General features: G+C 41.9%; 1 protein-coding gene across 2 annotated transcripts in view; it reads right to left on the reverse strand.

Moving 5' to 3' along the window:
* JAG2 (jagged canonical Notch ligand 2) overlaps positions 1-24,726 on the reverse strand; it is a 71,149-nt gene that overhangs the window by 25,844 nt on the left and 20,579 nt on the right. For both annotated transcript variants that reach the window (XM_066608171.1, XM_066608169.1), the window contains exons 3-5: positions 18,007-18,061; positions 9,210-9,464; positions 8,271-8,331 (exon numbers count right to left, since the gene is read on the reverse strand). In XM_066608171.1, coding sequence (XP_066464268.1) covers positions 8,271-8,331; positions 9,210-9,464; positions 18,007-18,061 — 371 coding nt within the window. The remainder of the gene's footprint in view (positions 1-8,270; positions 8,332-9,209; positions 9,465-18,006; positions 18,062-24,726) is intronic.

The raw sequence follows: 24,726 nt of genomic DNA on the forward strand, positions 1-24,726 counted from the left end.
CTGTGTTTAGATGCAACGATTATCGCACACTTCCGTTGAAAAGAATTTTGAGCACTCGTTACATATAAAAATCGGCCATACGGATGCAGGCAAGTTCCCTTTAGAATAAGGGATCAACTATTTCACGAAATTTGTGGAGACTAATAGAATTTGCCTGAACACAAAAAGCATTCCCTACCCCAAAGGGCGGCTGTTGCGCACCGGCGCAGAATACAGGGAGAGCTCAGTGTTCAAAAAACAGAATTTAAAGACGTAATAGCATGCTAGAATATACATTTCTGCGGATGCTTTTGGGCAGGATTGGCAAGAGGTTAGCCAATTTGTTTTTCTAAAGAGTGGAAGTGTTATTTCAAGGCCTGGGGGTGGGTGAAGGCACAGCTGTCTTGTCAGTTTTAACTGCAGTTATTTTAGGAACCCTTTCCATACAATGAGTGTTATGTATTCACGCAGCACTTGTATACTGTACATTCTCAGCACTAAAACCCCGTTATTGCTTCAGCGCTAGACTTTCTTTTAAACAGAACACATCAAAATGATTAAAAGAGAGCATTCCCTACTCACAAGATGTACCACAGATGTAGCAGAGCTGAATTGGTTCCAGCATAGTTTTCTTCTGTTCATCCTGAGCTACAATGAGAGTGTGTTCACATGTGGCGGTTTTTGGTGCGTATCTGCACTCATTTAAGGCAGATCCATAGGAAAATAAGGTTACCATTTTACTTGGAGGTGTCAGAAATGCAATCATTTTCTTCTTAGGGAGAGCACCTAAACAGTGAGTGAGGAGACTTAAGGCCATTTACACTCCTCTGGGTAATATGCAAATGAGGGAGATGGAACAATGGAAAAAAAAAAAAAGGTATTCTTTATTCGGACACACTGTCCTAAGTGCAACGCGTTTCGTCTTATACAGACTTTATCAAGCACAAAAATGACATAAGAAATGCAAAGCTACATCACCTCTCATATCTATCTATCTATCTATCTATCTATCTATCTATCTACACACATACATACATACACACGTTTATAAAGTACATGTACAAATGCCTGCCCATTAAGTTGTATGGCCGCCGCCAAGATTGAAAGGTCACATGGGGTCCGCGTGATGGCAACGTAGTGATGAGTGTGTGAAAGTGTGAAATATGCATCAAAATCCAGACCTTTTGGTGTGGATTATCCAATGTAGAAAACCTGCAACAAGTCCAGTATGTCTGAAAGTACCCTAAAGAAATCTTTGGGACTCTCCTTAAATGCATTTACAGATGTTGCAGAGCTCCATATCTGATATCACCATGTACTGTGCCAAAGGGCAAACGTAAGCTTGCTGTATTTTCAGACCGATTGAGTGTTGCCATATTTCTGAAGCCTAATCCCCTTTACTTCTATAGCGCATGCATATTATGCAGCACTTTACATCACTAGTTATTTATTTTGGCCCCATTGGAGCCCACAATCTATATTCACCTCTGTAGATTTTTGGAGTGCGGAAAGAGACTGGAAGGCCCGGAGAAACCCAAACACAAGGAGAACATACAAACTCCATGTGGATGTTGTCCTTGATGTAATTTGAGCCTAGGACCCCAGTGCTATCCACTTAGACCGTGTGTTACAACTCTAAGAGCAGCAATTCTGGGGGGGACTACCTCTCCTCTGTACATACGTTTCACATTTGTATGGAATTTGAAAGAAGAAATCCAAAGTATGCAAGTATCCACATAGGAGTGGTGGCTCCATGCATTTGAATGGGAGGGTATAATCACACCTAGATTAGTTGCAGAAATCTCAGCAGACGCTAAGTGCATGAATGGGACAGTTGCAGCAGTTACATGACAAAATCTGCCACATGTGAATATACATTCTTGGCTCCACACAAGTCTGAGCACTAATCAGGTGACAATATACTAGATTTCCTGATCCAAATTTTGTTTTTGGACTCCAAACAAACACATAATATATGATCACTTCTCAAAACCTTTTCAACTTCTGCACTGCAAAACAAGTCTAAAAATACCAAAAAGAATATACCATATATGCTCGGGTATAAGCCTAGTTTTTCAGCACATTTTTTTATGCTGAAAAAGTTCCCCATCCCCCTCAGCTTATACTCGAGTGAGGTTAAAAAAAAATGTAAAAAAAAAACAAAAAAAAACCTGCAATACTCACCTCCCAGCCTGCGTCTGTCCCCGGCGCAATGGTCTCCCCGGCGGTGCAGCAAGCTACTTGAGAATTCTCCCCGCCGTCATCTCCATGCTCAGCTTTGAATTCCCCCACAGTCAGCGCTGTGTAGGTAAGTGCTGTGATTGGATCCAGCGCCAGCCAATCACTGCTGGCGCTCGATCATTCACAGCCATTCAGTGGAGGACATCAATAAATGGCTGTGATTGGCTGGCGCTCAATCCAATCACAGCACTTACGCAGCACTGATGGCGGGGGAAGTTAAAGCCGATCGGGGAGATGAGAGCGGTGAGTATTCTAAAGCAGCTTGCCACACCGCCGGGGAGACCATCGCGCTGGGGACACAGACGCCGGCTGGGAGGTGAGTATTGCATTTTTCTTTACCTAGTATATACTAGAGAGTATGGTTTGGCTTATATTGGAGTCAATAAGTTTTACCAGTTTTTTGTGGTAAAACTTATTGACTCGGCTTGGCTAATACTCGAGTATATACGGTAACTAAATAAAAATATAGGCATGAAAACACAAACAGTTATCTGAAGTGCAAACACAAAGTCTCTGGTTTGGGTAGCGCACTCGCAGCGGTGCAGATTCCAGCATTCCTCAGTGTCACAACATTTTTTATTTTTAGAGGAACCCGATGTTTATGAATCAAAAGGGTCACTACGTGTTAAGTCCGGTTGTTTTACCATTATCTAGGAAGAGTAAATGTGGATTTCCTTTTGCACAGGAAGTCTGCTGTGTCCTAATTTTACAGGTGATGGGCCAGCTTTAATTTGACTTCCTTATCGGAAACCAAGTGATTTACAGAAATCCTATGTCACAGTATAGAGACCATCAGTAGGAGATAGAACCGGGTTTTTCTTTTTCACTGTCCTCCAACATCCTATTGTTGTGGTGACGTCTTGAAACATACTGTCTCTAAAGACACAGGCACAAAATTAAACAGAAGACGCCATCACTTTTTAACGTGACCTCAACTCACACTTCCACACCGGATCCGTCACAAAAAAAAAAAAAAAGCAGTCAGTGACATGCCAGGAGCTTAGCCATCTTCCAAGTTAAAGGAACAAGCTGATGAAAACACATTTTTCCCCATCCTTGCCCCCCCCTCTCCCCGACTCACCCAATTGTCACTCTTGACGTCTATGTATCCTATCAGGCACTATGTTGATATTGGTCTCTGCTTTCCCTTTCACTATTCTGTGCTGTGCCATTAATGCCATGATGCAACAGCACAACATCACGTGAGGAGCTAGAACCTGTACCATCTCAGTCTGCAGGGAGGACAAGGTCATGAACACTGCTGTGCATACTTATAGCCAGAAGCTGGTCCCCTCCTGACTCTGTACTTCTGCACTTTTCTTCTAGCTTCCAAGTCACATTACCACCACTCTGACATAAAAGCTGATCCATTAACTGCAAAACACCGTGTGGGCAATGAAAAACGCCCATAGTAACCACTCTCGTCTTGAAGAGCAAAAAACAAAAAGTGAAAGCCTCACTGTAATTGGCTACCATGGACACCCCCCCCCCCCCCCCCAAAAAAAAAAAAAATTCTTTATGACTGTTATAAATCTGCCCTATTAACTGCAGGGCTTGAAGCACTGTCAGAGTAGCAGTCATGTGACCTGGAGGCAGAAGAAAAAAGGTCTAGGCTACACAGCCCATTTTGCTTTTATAAGTTCTGATTTTCAGGTGGTCTTGCATTTTTCTGTGGCCCTGCTGTTTGCAATTCACTTTAATGGAATAAGTCTAACATTCTGCCAGTAGTTTACTGTCCTGACTTCATTGACTTAACATCCCCTGTTGCATTTCATAGTCTGTGGTTTAATAAACAGCGGCAATATCAATGCCCACCCCTCTGCTGTCCCAGGACGATTCAAGTATTCTAGCTAAAACTGAGTAGACCCACTATAATAGCCAAAGATTGTGGAGATCCTCAGTGTCTGCAGATCTTTCAGCCTGAAGTACACAGGAGCACCCCTATGAAATAGTTACAAGGAAATGGGGAGGTCCTTGGCAATGGTTGGAGGAGTTAAGAAACTCTGTACCCAAGGAGCTGTACGGGAGACAGCTTGTGGCAGCCACCTCAAACATGATTTACATTGTTAAAACATTTTTAATTTAGGTAAAATTACAGAAATAAGACTTAACACAGGCTAGTAGGGGAACATAAGCTGTCTGAAAAGTTAGTATCCCTTTTATACAACCCATGAATTAGCCATAGTGCTTTTTGGGGGAAGAAAGCAGACCAGTCTTTTTAATCCTGAACAACCCCTTTAGGCAGACCTTTGCCAAAAATGAACTGAAGGTTTCCCTATGGGGACAAAAAGGCTGCAACTGCCACTACCAACATTATACTTTTCTGACATAAGGATAAGGGAGATGCAATCACTAGAGATTTTAGGTCTACGCTACATCTCAACTTCATTCATATACCTGCAGAATTGGCGCTGAGTCCGCTGGATGGGTTTTGTCCTATTGCCAATGTATATTATAGCTCCCTGAGCTGCATACATTGCCAAATACTGGTTCCTAAAGTCTACATGCTAATGCATTGAGAACCCCTGTAGACAAGCAAGGACACTTTTTGGAGGCACTGGCTATTTGAGACTGGAAATTTCTCTGGCCCTGTAGTAACAATGATCAGCAGAAACCAAAGTGAGCACAGTTAAAATAGACTATCAAAAACATGGAAGGACATGAAAAACTATTCAACCTGGGACTCAGATGATACAAGTAGTGCACTGGAGTGGGAGCATGGCGGTGGGTGGAGTGCAACTCTATGCATGATAACGTAGAGTTATAGGCCACTACAAGCGTGGGTGACAACCGTATAAGAAGTGCAATGGCTGCCATTGCATCGAGACAAACCAGCACTGAACAAAAAGTTACTTTTGCCAAAGTACATTAATTAAAAGAGTACATAGTGGTATGGGAACAAACAGAAGTTTGGAGCCCGACAAGGTCACACAGACTACACAAATGCCATGTCTGCACCAAAAGCAATTGTTAGATGTAGGATATGGAGACCTTGTAGCAGAGAGGAAGAGGCTTTGAGACGGAATTTCATGGGGGTACAAAGTCATTCTTTACATTGCATCCTTAGAACCAGCTGGCACCTTGAATACAAGGAAGGTACTGAAACAAGGGAAGGAAATGGAGCAGAATAGGGTTCTGAGGATTAAACACAATGTGTACTTTATTTTCCTTTCTTATATTCTAGATAAGCAAAATCCAGAGTGGACATATTATGGATAGCCTTTTCAAAGTCTAGTCAGCCATTTTTCCCCATAGGGGGACATCACACAGCTTTCTGTGATTTCTTAATTACATGACTGCATAGAGTTCATATCAAACAAATTTATTGCAGTTTTCCAAAGCACTGAGGTACAATCTGTATGAGAACTATAAAATATGCAAAGCTTCAAGACATTAACTTCACAAATGTTCCCCCCCTCCCTTTCCCTTCCTCAAATTGTAGGGAACAAGAATGCACAATACTACATACTATAAAGTATGCCGATTGTCTAAGGCGCAATAAACGCTAACTGTAAGTTGCAACCAAGAGACTGGCACCACTTGCATCGGGCAGTATACAGACAGACAACCACTCATGTGCCACCCAAGGATATAATGGGCGGTGCACTCAGTGGTATTAGACAGCACAAGGTCCCAAAATACAATGTGTATTAAAGGGGTTGTCTTGCGAAAGCAAGTGGGGGTATACACTTCTGTATGGCCATATTAATGCACTTTGTAATATACATCGTGCATTAAATATGAGCCATACAGAAGTTATTCACTTACCTTCCCTGCGCTGGCATCCCCGTCTCCATGGCTCCGTCTAACTTCAGCGTCTAATCGCCCGATTAGACGCGCTTGCCCAAAAGGGTCTTCTGCCTTCGGCTCGGTCTGGCACGAGCGGTGTTCTGGCTCCGCCCCTTCTACGCGTCATCGTGTAGCGCCGCCCCGTCACGTGTGCCGATTCCAGCCAATCAGGAGGCTGGAATCGGCACACGTGACAGGGCGTAGCTACGCGATGATGCATAGAAGGGGGCGGAGCCAGAACGCCACTGCTGCCGGACAGACCCGCAGGCAGAAGACCCTTCTGCGCAAGCGCGTCTAATCGGGCGATTAGACGCTGAAGTTAGATGGAGCCATGGAGACGGGGGACACCAGCGCAGGGAAGGTAAGTGAATAACTTCTGTATGGCTCATATTTAATGCACGATGTACATTACAAAGTGCATTAATATGGCCATACAGAAGTGTATAACCCCACTTGCTTTCGCGAGACAACCCCTTTAAGCTAGGTACAAACCAGTGTAAGGGATGTACAAGATCTGAAGGACACAAATAGGAAATGCTCCTACCGTGTTTCCCCGAAAATAAGACAGTGTCTTATATTAATTTTTGTTCAAAAAGGTTTAACTTTTTTACATGTATAGCTGCCTGGACACTATTTAAATTGACTTTTTAAATTAACTGTTAGCAGGGCTTAATTTTGGAGTAGGGCTTATATTTCAAGCATCCTCAAAAAGCTGGAAAAATCATTTTGCATCCTCAAAAATTCAGGAAAATCATGCTATGTCTTATTTTCAGGGGATGTCTTATTTTCAGGGAAACAGGGTACATACAATTCTTACATCAGCAACACAAAGTAAACAGCAACAAACCGTGGCCAGACAGTGGATAGTAATGAGTAGACATTCACCGCCAGCATGCCAGTCATAAGTAGTTCACACACTAGTCAACCATATTTGGAGCAATTAAAATCTGTAATAGAATAACTTTCTGCATACATTTTTCTCTAGCTCCCCCTCTGGATACACATATGTGTGAAATTATATATATATTATACACCCCCCACCGTGAGGGACTACACAAACCTAGCAGTCTTGGAGCAGAAGATTAATGAGATACAGCATTCACCTCCCTTCTAGTTAATTAACAGGCTCCGGCTATGAAGTGGCAAGATAAGCCTGGCCAATACTACACTTGTGGCTGCAATGAGCCAGATGTTAATCTACTGGGGGAAGAGTCAATAGCCAGATCAAAGCAATGCTGACTAATATGGTCTTGAGTAGTTGGATTCAGGATCCTCTCGATAAGCAGTCTTTAAAGACAATGTTGGCCAACCCTAGGCTCATAGGTGTAACAGATCTGAAGGGTGATCACTGAGTGAAATATTGATTCATTTTCCTTACTTTCAACGATTCGAGTTAAAATGACTACATTTATTTACATTCCACTGTAACGTGCGCCCTCACATGAGGTGTTAAAATGGTAAACCACAAACAATGGCTAGTAATGGTTGCAAAAGTGTGCATTTAGAGTAGCCAACATCTGTAAGTCACCACTTCTAGTTATGTACAAAGGAACAGATGTGTAGGCATTTCATACTGTATATCACAAATATGACAGTCCGTCTAATTGTAACACTATATAGATGTTTATTTTAATTAAAATATGTTAAAGTCCCTTTATGAACACTCCATCAAAAAATATACAGAATGGCACTCTTTGGGGCAACACCACCGAATCCTCTTCAGAACAGGGTTGAATAGCAATATTTATTGGACCTTACATGATCAAAAAAGAAAAACCCCCAAAAACTGTTCTTTTGAACAATATATAAAAAAAAAAAAAAAAAAAAAAAAAAAAAAAAATCGGGTTAATGGAAACAGACGAATACATAAGAGCAACTCACAAGCCCAATCAAAATGGTGAATGGCCAATATACAACTAGAGCATAAAAGGACTACAAATCTTAAAAGAAAGCTAGCACAAGAAGGTCAATATGAACTATGGTCGTCCTTCACAACCTCATTAGACAATTTTGAGGTTTCATCTGATAAACAAGAAGTGGCAATGATCCAGGAATCCATATCAGGGGAATAGGATGCAATTATGGGACTGCGGCAAAACAAAGCATGAATCACAGTCTAGCACATCCCAGACCATAAAACAACATTGTCCAATTCTAACCAAGAAAGTCAGATCACAGGCACAAAAATATAGATGCTGCAACGTACAGATATTTCATTATGCTTAAAAGATGCAATGTGAACCACCAAAACAAAAACTTACTTGCATTCTCCAGGAACAGAGCATCCACCATGGAGTAAGTCGCATCCTTGCTTGCATATTGCTGGAAAAAAAATTAAAATAAAAATTAGTTAAATCGTATTTTAGGCTGAAAAAACACAAACACCCCAATGAGGCAAAAGCCAAATTTTCCTTATTTTAAGGAAAGATTTCTTACTGACTCAGATTTGACCATCAGAATGATTCCCAAATCACCAAGCCTTCTGAAGTAATCAGTGACTATAACCTGTTAATAGTATTGCACTCAAGAAAGGAGTCCAGGACCCTTGAACTCTTTTTAGAGAGGGCCTTTTTTTTAACCCTTCTGTACGCACCCGGACTTCTCAACGTTGTTATGCACCTGGGTACCCATACGTGTTACAGCTGCTCTGGAAAGTGTAAACAGATTGCATGCATGACCCCCGAATTCTCTCTCGCTCAGAGAGGTCTGTGAGTAACGGACATTCATTGTATTTCACATTTTCACAAGTTAATCAGAAATTATGAAGCCAAATTGGCAGTTGAGAGCGGTCTTGGGTGATTGATTTCCACAGTTTCACTACCTTCGACATCTTAGTCACAGTTAGAGCGAACTGGTCGAAAAGTTTGGTTGGTTCTTGCCATGTTTGCAGAAACTCAGCTCCCGCCCCCTCTGCACTATTTGCAATGAGAGGAGGTGAAACGGGGGCGGGGCTAAGTTTCAGTAATTAGCCCCACCCCTGTTCCGCCTCTCCCCATTGCAAATAGTGCAGAGGGGTGGAGAGAAGGCAGAGAGGGGGCGGGAGCTGAGTTTCTGCTCCTGGGCTCTTCCAGCCTCCCCCCCCCCCCCCTGCACATGAGGACAACGTATATCGGCTCGGCGTGAAAACCGAGCCGATATACGTTCGTGTGAACGCACCCTAAAAATGTACATGGCCACTAAATCAGACTAAATGAACTAACCTTGCTTACACTCTTCCCCCATCCAGCCATCCATACAGGCTTTGTTTCCATTGTGGTCACAGGTATAATGACCGACAAAGTCATCCCTGGGGCGGCACAGCTTGTTACACATAACTCCATAGTAATTTTCGTCACATTTCACTCTAATTTTAACATCAAAGTGGGCAACATGGCCATTTAAAACCAATGGTGTCCACTGGTCGTCCGGGTTGATGACTCCAGCGTAGGGAACACGATCAATCAGAAGAGATTCGTCTGAAAATAAATAAATAAAAAATTATCTAAGAGTTCTACAGGAAATTCTTCTATGCTTGTAAACAGGATTAGATCCTTGAGCAAATTGGATAAACTCAACTGAACTGCAAGAAATGCCATGTGATGAGATGAGATTACAGCTGTGATCTGGCACACCTCTATCGTCTTACCCCTCAACCACTGCATTTGATAGTTATCAGTATCACAATTATCGGTCATGTTGACTAGGAGTGTATTAATGCACCTTAGCACAGTCAAGTGAATAGAGCTGACCTTAGGGCTTACTATAGAGGCAGCCCGTGTGGCAAGCTACAGGGCCCCTGATGGAACTTGCACAGGGTAGATTTACTAATAGACAAAAAAGTTTAGAAAAAAAAAAAAAGTGTCTAAAAACACATCATAAATGTAGCGTAAAGCATGCAAGACAGATTTGGTGCAGTCCATGTCAGAAAACCAAGACATGTTAAAATCTTAAATCTTCCCCAGTATGTTGTCTATTCAGATGCTGCAAATGTTAGAGAACAAAACCAAATGTACTCTAGTCACAAAAACGGCATGGGGTCACCAGGACCTCTTGTTACAGGTGGTTGGGAGTGGGCTGGTGTGTTGCTATGGGTTGCCATCCTCCATGTACCCCACTGAACCAAGAAGCCACACCAGATACAGCCAATGGTCAAGAGCTGCACTATTTTTGGGGGTGGGGGGGGGGGGAATAAGAAAACCCCTTTACGGTACATTGTTATGGTTGTTCTAAAGGTCTAGTCCACAAATTTTCTTTCACTTGTTGATAAGGTTAACATGTACTTAAAAAAATGTAGAATTCCTTTTTTTGGCCTTTTAAAAGGCATTTCCTAGTCAACATGAACAGGATACAGACTGTATACCTCATCCCTGCATTCTCAGACTGTTCCGTTTCCCATCTCAACATCCCCTTGTACAGATGAAACCTCCACGATGAAGACCAATTGGGGGGGGGGGGGGGGGGGGGGGATCTAACTCAATTGGCTTTATTTAGATCTTTTTTTTTTTTGGCCAAGCAAGTAAAGACGCATTAAGATAAAAAAAAAATGGGGATAAGGAATAAAAAGAGAAGTGCAGTCAATTCACATCAGCAACTGTGGCCAAACAGGTGTTGGAGCTGCCAAAAAGACAACCAACCAGGATGTGAGCCTAAGAGATGCTTGTAAGTAAACTTGTAGGAAATAAAAGAAATAAATGTTTACTGCCCGCTATCTCATAATTCATGCAATCATTGCCCCCATGCAGGAACAGCAGGTCCGTCTCATTTATGAAGTAGATACGAACGAGCTCCAAGTTCCATTAGGAGCCTTAGATTCTTAACCCCCCCCCCCCCCCATATGAGGTCTGTTAAGCAGCCTTTGTGTTACATATATGGCACTTCCAAAAACCTCAGTTTCTTTCTGCTTTATTAGAAGGTCAGACTAAGGAAATTAATGTTGGAATAGCGTCAAAAATCACCGATGAAAACGTAGCCTTACAGAGCAGACCTAAAAGGGGTGCAGTGCATAAGGCAAGACCTACGAGCTTCCAATAACTCCTACACAAAACGGATGAGGCAACCCAAACTAGAGGCATGAGTTTCATGTAGGCCCTTCAAAGTGACAACTATAACCTACTCGGCTGCGGTGTTCACTGCCTCATCAAGTTTCCTGCAAAATCCAGCCCAGCACAGCTGACACAATGAGGATCTCAGAAGAGACGTCCCCAAATGAGAGGGTTGAGAGGAACATGGAGGAAATGGTCATATCCTGTGTTGTGTCAGACCTCTACGTCCTACCCCTCTGACGACAGCAATAGGCGATCACTTTTAGCTGGAAAACCTTAAAAAAAAAACCTTTTAGCTGGAAACTATCTGAAGACTGCATATATAGCGAGTAGCTAGGGTTACTCACATACAAGGAGATCAACTGGAATCAAAACAGACCCGGCTATTATGGTAACAAAATCTGAAGGGAATTTACAGGCGCGACAAATTGCAGTTTGCAGCATTACCACAATCACTGATTTTTAGCTCCTTGATTATATCCGTAAATAAAACACATCCCATACGTGGTGTGAACAGAATAGGAACAGGTTAGGATTGGCTGGTTGACGTCTTACCAAGACACCAGGGCTCCAGTCACGTAGGGAGCAGACAGACAATCTAATTGAGAAAATAACATTCTGAGCAGACTGGTAATTAACTTAGTGTAAAATGTGACACTCAGAAGAGGCTAAATCCGTACTGCTGCTGGATATATCCAGACCAACGTTTGAGGAAACCTTTACGGGAGCCAGGGAAGATATGAGAAGTTGGTGGTGGGTACCCTACCTCCCTCTTCTGTAGGACAAGACATGATATAAAAACTTGGGGTCTCCTTCATTAGTGCATTTCAGTCATTAAAGTTGGAAGTGTCACTGACTTTGCATGGGGGGGGGGGGGGGGATGTATTAAAAATGAAGGTGTCTTGGAACCTACAACTACAAATATGGAAATACTCACAAGTTACAAGACAGCCATGAGTGAGAAGTCTTACGGCCCTTTTAACCAGGACAATTTGCCCCCCTGTCGTTTAATTTGGCTAATCGGTGGCTTTGTCACGCAGAACCCACAGCAATAAGGAACAAGCTGTAGATTTTAAAATCTGCATAAAACATTATTCCACACAGTTTTCTTTTCCACTGAATGTGAATAGGGTATAATATCTTATAATAGTGGATAGCAATATCCTCTACTAGTGTACAACCAACCCATGGAATTAGCCATTTATGTATCCGTAGTGGATAGCATTGGTTGTTCTCTACAGCATGACACTATAACAAATAGGTATTCCAATTAAGACCTTTACTAATGGATCAGACATATCACACGGTATTGTAGCTCTGCAATACAAAGTACAGCATCATGTAGTATGGGGCAATGTAACTAATGAAGTCGCATTATTCTTGATCAGTGATGTGGCCCCTTTAATACAACGTATTGCCACAATTTTAAAACCTAAAATAGCCTCTTTAAGCAGTCATTTCAAAATTTATTTGATACCAATTGCTCCCATATGGTGGTCTTGTCATCCAAATTCCCAACGTAACCAGTAGGACATGTCCAATTGTTCCATTAAAAGTCATATTAGGAATACCTCTGTGGTGTCATCATACTATAGATAATCTGTATTGGATAGCTTTGGTTGTTAAGAGGTCAGTTTCACGGGTTGGTCATATACTAGTATGTTAAACTATATAGTAAACAGAGCATTTACCAAATTTGAGAATGGCAACTTTGCAAAGGTGTTAACCATTTCATAATGTACAAACACACCAACACATTACAACATGTCGATTTGTACTTGTATATTGGATAGTTACAGCAATAACCCCATTCCTGTTTATGCCCTTTCAAGAAGCTAAAGAAATATGTATTGTCACATTGGGAAGGGGGGGGGGGTAAAGTATCCTGACACAGCGCATCCTTTAGGAGCTCTAGTGCCAAGAATATACCACTTTGCTCTGTCAAAAATAAAAAAGTTATATACAAGTTTAATAACAAGTGTGATAACAATCAAAAATGCAAAAATCACTTAAAATTTTCCTAAAATGCTGAATTTAGTGCTGAATTTAAAAGTGCTGCCCACCGAGCAGGGAGTTGGGTCCTTTACTCTTAAACTGGTGTCCACTGTCTACTTCCTGTTCTCAGTCTGCTACTAGAGTGAGCATGTTACAAATGACAAAAGGAGGGTGATGCCTCATGCTGCTCATAGAAGTGTACAGAAAGAAGAGCAAAAGGAGAGGATGAAGAGTGAGGGCACTAACAGATGTGCAGTTAGAACTAATGGCCAGCTTTTTATTCACATCTACACTGTTCTGTACGTTTATAGGTGTACTCCATGATGTGCCTGTACCTTACAGACACTTGGGGCTTATGCAAATTTCAGCCCATAAAAGAAAAAAACCACGCAACATGGATGCTAATGCATATTTCACTTTTTTTTTCTTTTTTTTTTTAATATATAAAACATAGCCATAGATTTTAATGAGAGAGTCTGGTCCATGAATTTGGAGCAAAACAGGACATTCTGCCTTTTTTTTTCCTTTATTTTTCTTATCACATATGCACCATCGATCTGTGTAAAAAACGCACATCACAATATACCAAATTTAGGTCTCTGTCTACAGTCAGTAAAAAAAATAGACTGAATATTGATTGAAAATACACCAGTGTGAATGGGAACTAAGAGCAGAATCTGCAATTTTCTTTCTGCATGTTGTGTAGAAGACATCACATCCCAGCAGTCTCCTCCCACCAGCCCAGAGAGAACCGAGTATAAGATATACAGCATACAAAGGAGAAAACTGGTGATAAGTGCAGGATACAAGTCATATACTGGCCAGATATAGGTTATTCTTCACACACTCATGGCAGCTTATTCTGAAATCTCAGCTAGGTTTTAAAATGGACACAAGTCTAAAGCAATTGTTCTCAGATGCCCCAATATACAGTAGATCTGAAAACAGACAGAACAGCAATAAAGCACCCTGTAGCTCTTATTCTAAAGAAATACATTGTTAACTTGGCAGAGGCGCATCATGTTGGATCTACAGAGGCTTTGGGAAATTTAAAAAGTTTTGAAAAAGAAAGTCCAAGTCCGTAAAATGGCTACTATTTTCCCACCACACAGATTACACTCTAGGTGACTAGTTAGCGCCTCAAATACGGAGCGACAAGAAAAGAAAAATATTTCATGAAGATCGTTCACAGCAAACACTGGCAGCTGCAATATTCCCATGGAAAGAAACAAGCTGACCCGATTACAAATAGCAGTTAGGAAGAGAAAGAAGTTACATTACAGCAGGTGATCAGCAGTAGGTCGGACACAGTCAATTCACCCAAACACATACTTCTACTGGGATCCAATCCCATTTTTTGGGAAGGTAAAGTCTCATTTCCACCATGTAAATAAGCAGCTACACTATATATATATATATATATATATATATATATATATATATATATATATATATATATATATATATATATATATATATATATATATATATTAGTATTCCTCATACTGTATATGAAGTATGTAGAGCAAGAATGGACATTTAAAGAGACAGTCCATGATTAGAAGTAAAGGGCTGCTTTTATTCCCCAGGAAGGCCTCATGTCCACGGGGAAAATCAGGCCCGCTACGGATTCTCCATGGAGAATCCGTAGCGGGTCCCTCCTGCCCCACGGATATGAGCGCTTAAAATAATAAACTTACCGTTCGCACGCTCCGGATCTTCCCATCGCCGCGGCTTCATCTTCTCTCCGTCGCGGCCGGATCTTCTTTTTTCGGCTCGGCGGATGCACAGGGCACATCAGTTGCGTGCCCCGCGCATGCGCCGGCCCGAAGAAAAAAGATCCGGCCGCGACGGAGAGAAGATGAAGCCGCGGCGAAGGGAAGATCCGGAGCAGGTGAGTAAATTCCGATTTTGGTCTCCCGCGGATCCGGACGGCTTCCATAGGCTTCAATAGAAGCCCGCGGGAGCCGTCCCCGCGGGAGACCCGCACGAAAATGGAGCATGGTCCAGATTTTTTCATGCTCCATTTTTTTTTAAATCACTTTTATTGACCATCCGCGGGTATTTATCTACCCGCGGGTGGTCAATGCATCCCTATGGGATGCAGCTCCGTGGGCAGGAGAAGAGTTAAAATCCGCTGCGGATTTTAATTCTTCTTTTGCCCGTGGACATGAGGCCGAAGTGTTACCGTTGTCCAAGGGCTGTATGGGGAATTGCTGCTCAGCCCTATTAAGAGAATGAGGATACACTGCAATACCCAACACCATGCCAATGGAGCCCTCTAAGCTGGAGCAAAGTGAGAAGGGCAACAACATAGGAGTGGGCTTCCTAAACATAGTGGCAATGGTGTCAGGAAGTACCAATTTCTTCTCCCCAAATCCTATTTTGACATTAAGCATTTGGATAATTTATCATGGAGATCCAAGCAACACGTTGCGAGTCTTTGAATCCTAAAAGGAGGAAGGAGCCCTTTTCATTGTTTGGATTGTAATGATTGCACAAGTATCAAGAAGGAGTTGAGTGCTGGGGTGGGGCAAACTTAACCAAGAATTGACCTGAAAATCAGAGGTCAACATATTGCTACTAGTACAGTAGCATCCTACGGTCTGCCTACCAGAAGTCCGGTCCAAATAAAGCTAGTTTAGCAAAAAGTCACTGCAGTTTTGGATACCAGAGCCAGAAGTGGATCCAGCAGAAGTCTTTCCTTTATATTTCCCAATTCATTTCTGGCCGTGGAGGAAAGTAAAAAAAAAAAAAAAAAGCTTTTTTGCAAAAAAACAACTTACGAAATTGCCGTAAGGCCACATACACACACACAGCAGAATTTTGGTCAATAGTTTGCTTCAGTATTTGCAAGCCTAAACCAGAACCCAAGTCCAAAATACGGAGGTACAAATGTTTCCATTACAATTTGTGGAGGTTCCACTCCTGGGTTTTAGTTTACAACTACTATTGCAAGATACAAACCAACACACTGGTGTTTGAAAGTGGCCTACACAGATATCACCTGTCAATGACAAGTATTGTAGAAGAGTCCATGAAGCAGATCATATTGCACTCCATTGATGCTTAGAAAATGGGCAAACAACCACACATTCATCTTTAGGATAGGGAGCGTGGTAGAATTCGTGAAAGCCTAATGAAAAATGTAGATTAAACTACATAGTCTCCTTAGATACGTCCAGTTGTGCTAGCAGTGGGGATTCATTTGGGGGTTCATTTGCACTTTGCTATATTCCATAGGCAGGTTCCAACAAAATGAAAAAAAATAAAAAAATAAAACCGGGCTAGTGCTCAAAATTAATTAACACACACGAAATGATACAATCAGATCTTGATAAATGGAAAACTCAAGCTGAATATCTGATATAAAATAGTGTTCTGCATTGAGAACAAAATTACATCAACAGTGAATGGAAACTAAAAATCAGTTAATTGAGGGCTGGATTTCAAGTCACAAAAAAAATAAAAATAAGATCAATTTGCGCAAATTTTACCACAGCAACTTATGTGATTCCCAAGTATGCATGGCCTCCACATGCCATTATGTATTCCAGACAAGATCTGTGCAAGTTCCTGATGAAACATAGTGTCCTAGATTAAGGCATCAGCGAGCTACAGGTCAGTTCGTGGCGCTACCTGGTCACATAGGATGTGCTGATACAGAATGTCCCAGGGGCTCTCAGTTAGACTCAAGCCTGGGGAATGTAAGGGCTTTTGACATCCAAGAACTATACACACTGGCCACTGCCTTACAATGGGACAAACCAGGGCCCACCACGCCAACTCAAGGTCTGGCAAGGACTAAGGATTTCATCTCAGTTCCTAACAGCAGTCAGGGTACCATTGGCTATCAAGTGGATTTTTTTTGCGGCTCTCCAAGGATGTGCCTTCCTAGACTATCACTAACCAGCCACCAAAATGGTCATGGTAGATGTTGCTGCAGTGGGCATAAAATTCACCATGTGTCTCCAGACTTTCACATGTGCCTAGTGTGAACCTGATCTCATCTGAGGAGAACACCATACCCATGGCAGACCTGCCAACTCTGGTGTTCGAATGCCAACTGAGCTGCACAGTGCTTGGTTGTGAACACAAGTCCCACAAAAGGACGTCTGGCCTTAACAGAGCATGTTCCTGACAGCTTGGGAGGAAACATGAAAACCAGTAAGCTGCTGGAGGTTATTTTGTAGGGGTCTGCCAGTGCTACTCCTGTTCTTCCTTGCACAATGGAGTAGATACTAGTCCAGAACCTGGGTTGATGCCCTTCTGTGGCCACATGCAACAAGCCTGAGTCCTGCCATCTGCTTCATGCTCTTGAGACTGTGCTGGGAGACACAGTAAACCACCTTGCAATGGCATGTATGAATCCTCGAGGAGCACAATTATCTATGCAATCTGACTGGTACAACTTTATGCTGCCAATAGGGACAAAGACACCAGCAAAAACAGGAGAGGAATCATTAAGGAAAGTAGAAATTTACCTACTCCTGAAAAATATTGCCCACATTGACCAATAGTTTCTGCACTTTTTACTGATCTTAGCAAAAAGGAAACATCAGTAAGGCATTTTATCTTTGTCAGCCCCATTTAGGGGATGGTTACTACACACAGACAAGAAAAAAAAAGTTCTAAAAATGTAGTTGGTTTTTCAAACAAAAAAAAAAAAAAAACAAAAAAAAAAAAACACTTCCCAGTTGGACTGAAAATACCTGCATTTAAAGGCTAGCAAGCCAGCTTTATACACAGTTACATGTAAATCATTAGTACCATCCCCGGAGATCTTATTAGTTGTGCATGTGCTATAAGCTTGGGAGAAGTGCTTTGGCATCAGATACAGTCATTATGGCAAAGATTTTAAAAAGTTACTTTTTAATGATTTGGAGGGGGAGGCGGAGGGGGCGGGGGAGATGATTGAGAGACTAATTTCTACTTTTCTACCCTCTGCATAAGTACACATCATAATGCAAGTACTACTTACCAACTTTGGTGTCATTATCCCAGTCCCAAGCCTCCAAAATTAAAGTGAAAGATCTCTGAAAAGAAAGAATAGAAATGGAATAAGTCACCCGTATTAAAAATGTATATATTCCATAAAGTTACATGCTACAAGCAAGTCTGCTTCACCTGCAGAAAACAGAAGTATGCAGCTGCAAGAAAAAGAAATGGCACAAAGTAAACAAATGTACAACGGAGTATTTAGTAGACTAATGTATATTTTATTTCCTACAGCACTTATGCTCATTGTTCAGTGGGTGCACATGGGTGACCGTGTTGCAGCAATGTTGCTCTCCAGTGAGGGAAGACTCAAACTATAAAGGGTCTTCCTACGAAACAGGAAAGTTTGGATGCAGCCAGGTTCTAGGACAATGCACCATGTTAGAAGGGTTATTATGCCCAAGGAAGTCTCTATGTTGCAGCAAAATGGCTCATGAGGTTCTAATCACAAAAGTAATAATTGCCGACCTGGTTTCCTGGACAGACACAAACCTTGCAATAAGAACCTAGCAAGAAGAGCAGCCTTGGGGCCCATTCATTCTACCATTTTAGGTTTGTCTAGCCAAACAAAAGGGTACAAAAAGGAAAAGCAGTCCACACTTCCGCTCTGTTGTAGAAATAGAAATTTGACAGTAAGATTGAAACTGAAAGACTTCATTTTCAAACATGTTTAGAAGCAGAAAAACGGAGCATTCTTTTTTATTTAGGTGCTCCAGTGAAAAAAAAACAAAAACAAAAAAAAAAACGGCTAGATGGTAACAAATAAAGCTGTAAATTGAGCCTTAGCGTTATCGAACAAGACACAGACACAAGGTCCGTTTAGACGAGCAGATTTCTCGCTTGAATGAGCAACTGATGCCAGAGACCACTTGGGCAGCCCGTTTACAAAGAAATCATTCAGCCGCTCATATTTCGCTGTCTAAGGTCCAATGCCCATGGGCAAATTTGACTTGCGGAATCTGCACAGGGCACCTGTGTGGTGAGATTGGTCCATCTGATTGGATGTGCCGCCAAATCAGATGGAAGCCATCTGATTGGCGGCACATCCACAGTTGACACTGTCTATGCCGCGAGAAAGCAGGAGATTTAAAAGAAACAAAAACTGTGCTGCGTATGTCCAACGGCAAACCGTGAGGAGCATGCGCAATACAGTGAACTCAGAAGTGGAGGGATCCGTGTAGACGCCGCTGCCGGGGAAATGCAAGTAAGCAGGGATACCTGGCTGCAGCAGTGCCGATTTCCCAGTACGGAATCTGCACGTGCCGTGGACATGAGGCCCAAGTGAATGAGAACGACTGAACGATTGGTATTTAATCCGAACAATTAGTGAACGAGCCATAGATTTTAATGCCTGCATAAAATAAACGATGAATGAAAAGCGAATGATTTATCGTTCAATGAGAAGCTGCGTTTACACTGAATCATCATCATTTATTTTCACTTGTTTGAACGATATCGTTCCGTGTAAAAGGGCATTAGGTGGGCAAGTGGAAACATCCCTGCTCTAGCCTACGAGACCGCAACATTACAAATGGGAAACCATGCCAGGTTTAGAATCAATCGCTGCAAAAGGCATCAAAAATTACATTCTAGCATTGTATCACTAATGAAACCAAGTTGTGGTACGAGAACTGATAGTTCTGCACTTAAAAAAACAAAAAAACATCACACATACATGTACGTAGGAGGTAGTAAGTGAATCCCAGGACTACCCCGATGAGCAGTACTAGGCTGCGCTCGGGGATCCGTTTTCTTGCTGTTATGGGAGCAGGAAAGGGGAATCCCCTGGCTGAACGGATCTGTCTTATAATGGACCTGAACAGCACTGAATAGACCCAGTTTACTATAATGGGGCCCATTTGCTTTCTGCACAGTTGTCCAGCACTTAAACAAAAAAAGCGCTGTATGCAGTGCTTTTTTTCTTCTGGTATTTTATGCCAAATGGCGGTTCCAGCACAGATGTGAAGATTCCAGCCAGCAAACCCATCTGAAAAGATTTATATAGGATGCCTGTATGAATTACAAAAGGAGCCAGTTTGGCCATCTACCCAGTTGCCCTGAAGAAAAAAAGGGGAAGAAAAAAAAAAGCGCCAGGGTACTTTTCAGCCCTGCAATACAAGAACAGACAAGCTTTGCCAGGATGTTCTACATAGAGCAGTGGTCTGCAACCAGTCATAGAACTGAGACAGACATCAGGCAATGCTAAGGGTAGTTTTAGACAAAACGATTATTGTAAAAAAAAAAAAAAAAAAAAAAAAAAAAAGTTATAAGGGGCGAAAAAGTGAATGCTAACTGTTTGGTCTAAACGAGAGCCAACAACTACACAACTAATGAGAATAGTTTGCTTTTTGTTCAGTCCTTCAGTTTATCCAGGCATTGGAAAAAAAACAAAAACCAAAAAGAAACACCACTCGTCGGCTCGTTCACTTCTCGTTCGGTCTAACCAGCGCTCGTTCAATCCGAGCCAACGATGTATCTGCTGTATGAGCAGGCTGCCGAGAGCCGACGAGTTTGTGATGACGTTCAAACAAGAATTGGCTCATCTAAAAAAGGACCCTTCGTAGAAGCTGGAAGGTCATGATTTAGACAGGCCAGAACGCACGTTTCTTGGTAGCTGTCATGTTTCTTTTTGAATGACAAATGAGAGCCATTAAGCAGAACTAAAAAGCTAATTCTTAACATTAAGAAACTCCTTGGTGGCCATCATTATACGATTATGGAGCCCATCTGAGCAGATATCCCGTATTATTGGTTTATTGATGCAAAAAAAAACACTACCGGCTACAACTATGAAGGCTTAACCGCTACCTGGGACCATGAAGACAAACAAAGTAGTAATATACCATAATAAACTAGATCAATTGCTGCACGTCTGTTCAATTGCTGCACGTCTGTTCTATAGCATACTACATAGGACAGAAGATAGTCGCATACAGATTCTGAACCATGTTGTAAATGGTCACAGAAGAGGATTGGGCTATAAATTTATACACAAAACTACAGCAAAAGTTTTCTTGCAAAGTAAAGAGAAATGTTCCAAGAATGGTCAGATTTTGCACACTGCAAGACACTATATAGAATCTACTATACACAATAGTTCACTGTGCCTTCTAGTTAAACATGTGCCCTGATATCTGTCTACATCCCAATAACTCAGATATTCATCAGCACAACTGGATAATTCTCGAGTCAGAGGAAGACGAGACAGCAGAACGCGACAACTGTGCCTGCGGCAGCTGCGCTTCCACCCCGACACCATATCCCAACTTCCCTCTCGCTGTAGGCCAGTCAGCCTTTCAAATCCTATACTCAAAATGCAAGCAATTGCATCTCTACTTACAGGTAACTTAAGTGTTGACACAATGAAACGGTTTCTTAATTTATTAATTTTTTTTTTTACTTTGTACAATAGGGACTAAATAGTTGGCAAGAAGAAGAGTGTGGGCAAACCTGACAGTAATCCCTTCAAGTAGAAACTTGACTGAAAAGTTTCTGTTGAGTAAATGAAGTGTGACCAGGTCTAACTCTGAATACTTGTGGTTTCCTCAATGTGTGTCTTGTACCTTTACTTGTGGCTTATTCTTAAGAAGAAAAATTGAATGATACTACTTGGGCAACCAAGGGTAAATAGCTCTGGTCTAAACACAGACACGTTGGCTGGAAGTAGACACCAAGGTGGTAGTTTGGCTCACATTTAATATGCATGCGCCACATTTCACACTTCCCTTGAGAAGGCAGGAACCTTAAATCAGATCATAATGGTAAAGCTGTAATCAAAAGAAATTATGGCATATACCGCAGAGACAGGAAATCTGTGGTCTCTAGCTACAACATCCAGCACGCCATTCAAAAAGGTGTAGAGACCTTTTGCACTTCTAAGTTACAGGCTGACCCAATAGGCTACACCCTCAAGGGTCATAAAGGTTTTAGAAGAGAGATGTATTAAACCTGTAGTTTAGGTCCATATTTCACCCATTATTCAAATGACAGATCTTAGCATAACGTTGCAACTACAGACTAGCTAGAAGAATATGCGTGTAAAGGTCGGAAGACGTCTACTTAGTGTGATCTTCGTGAAGGCCAATACACAGACATTGGTCATAGAACCACCATCTTTTGGGGTCTGGTTCTTTAGAAGTCAGATGAACCACATGAGCTGTCCTGACTTTAGAAGTCTACAGTGTTTGCCCATATCCGAAGTAAAGCCAGATTTAGGCTATTGAGGTTCCATGGGAGCCGTAGCCTTTAAACTCAATATATAGAAGCATATGTTTGGCCTCAGAGGAAAGTAAAGACGTTGCCTAAATCACTGTCACAGCAGTTTATTCAGGCTAAGTTTACACTACAATTTTTCATTTCCATTGTCCCACTCAGTTCTCTGAGCCGAGCAACAAAGAGAGGAGACCAATTGGCTGGACCTGGACGTTTAGGAACATTTGATCAATTCAGCTTGTCCGGTACTTCATGCTGGATCTAAGCTTGAGGCTCCAACGTAAACGTTAACTTAGCCTTATGTGTCCCAAGTTAAGAGCAACCATCAAAAATATTTGATAGAGATAAGCAAATCGTTGAGTCCAGTCTTCTCAATCTCCAATGCACGACAATTTGCCTATTATGCCCTTTCTCAAACCTGACAAATTAAAATCAACCAATGCCCCTAATGGCTTACAAGTCGGAAACGTTTCAACCAAGTGAGACCAAAACCCCCAAGTCACCAAACCTAATGTCAATATATGAACCAAATCTAACAGATACCATGGATATAGGTATGCCAAACTGCACCATATTACAGACTACACAGTTATATAAAGCTGAAGTCAAATAGTATGATGGATAATTCACCATTTATATAAAACTGAAAGTGGACTCCAATGGAAAAGTGCACCTACTCTAACTCATTTGGAGCCCACATGTAGGGCACCATAGGCTAACAAAGTCCGGGGTATTCATGGGTCTGTCAGTGGAACACTCCTTCACGATTGGTCAGACTGAGATCCTAAAATGACTATGAGAGTTGAACCACAATTCTGTTTGGCCCAGTGACATTAGGTAGATTAGTTTTATATTTCACCACTCCAAAATAACTAAAGTGCAAAATAGATTCCACAGCAAAAAAGGCATTTTCTTAGGGCCAATTCACATAACCAAGATTTTGGCACATATTGCAGCTGCGGTGACACATGGTGAATGGGGTCAATGAAAGCAAATGGACCTTCATTGATCCACTTACATTAGTGTGTGGGCAAAAAAAAAAAATTGCAGCATGCTCCATTTCTCCATGTACCATGCAGTGTGATCCCTATTTTGTATGGGCAGTATACGCAACACTGTCCATACGCAATACATTGTATGGGCAACAATACATAAGCAACCCCGCTATGAGACAGCAGGGGATTTAAAAGAGTCACACTGTGCGTGAGATACGTGGTCATGCGCAGTGCACTCACTGCCATACGCCGTCTCCACCGGCATCACACAGTGAGGTAAACCGCTGCAGGCAATGTTTTATGGGTACGGTCATGTTAATAAGTCCTTAAACTGGCCACATTCTGATTTAATTTTTTAATGAACCTTTCAAGACCCCAAAATAAAGGAAGGGAAACAAAAACCTACACAATTGACAGAATCTCTCCATAGAATCCAATTTTCTAGGTGGCATCTAGAATTAGTCAAAGTTTGACTAAATCCCCAAACACTTTGATGTAGACGGAGAAACCTACTATAGGTCAAGGGTACATAACCTGCAGCCTGGAACCCACATGTGCCTGCGATGCCGTTGTGTGGCCCCTGACCATCTAGCCACAGAAATAGAAACTACATGAGAGCAGAGGAACAGCACATAGCTCGGGAGCAGGGACAGGAAAATACTAACGGTGGACTGCATCTAGCCATATTCGGGTCCCCCAGATATCAGGAGAATGGGGTCACTTGATCTATGTGGCACGCCAGAAAGTGTATAATTTAGACCTGTTGATTTAAGCATGCAACTTTCTATAGTTTAATGTCATCGCAAAATGCTAGACTGTTACCACAACATCCATAATCTACAGTGGAGAAATTCTGTAATTGGTGGTCTCCTTTCTGGAGTGTTGAGACAGAAGGCCTCCTCCCCAATCTCCTGATAGATGGCAGACCCGGAAGTGGAACCTGCACCTACCACATATTTAGGACATAGTTTTGATACGCCATAAAGGTCTCAAGACTGTAAATAACCCCCTTTTTTTTATTATGGCCCTTGGAAGCAGGTCAACAATGACAATGTGGCCCTTGGATGAGAAACGTTTGTGCAGCCATGCTCTAGACCATTCCATGAAGCAGTCCGAATAAGACCATAGGCATCGACAGAAACCAAGCAGCAAGAAGTTTTTGAGTCCATAGCTCACTAGCTCGAGCCAAAAAAAAATAAACTGAGTAGAGGAAAACCAGTATAGTCACTTTTTTTCTTTGACTAGGTCTCAAACTGAGGTATGGACAACTATTTAGGCTAGGGTCACACCTGCATTTCCATCTTTTTCTATCATTTTCAGATCAGTCACATGCGGACAATAGCGCATGACCAGACCCCACTGATTACGGTAGGGTTGGTTGTGCTTCCCGCTAAAGACAGCGCAGCAAGCAAAGTTGCTTTATTCAACAGAACACGGATGCAGGCATCACTTTTGTAATTCATTCATATTCCTTCCACGTGTTCAATCTTTCCGAC

This window comes from Eleutherodactylus coqui, chromosome 6 (genome assembly GCF_035609145.1).
Source record: "Eleutherodactylus coqui strain aEleCoq1 chromosome 6, aEleCoq1.hap1, whole genome shotgun sequence".
Classification (NCBI taxonomy): Eukaryota; Metazoa; Chordata; class Amphibia; order Anura; family Eleutherodactylidae; genus Eleutherodactylus; species Eleutherodactylus coqui.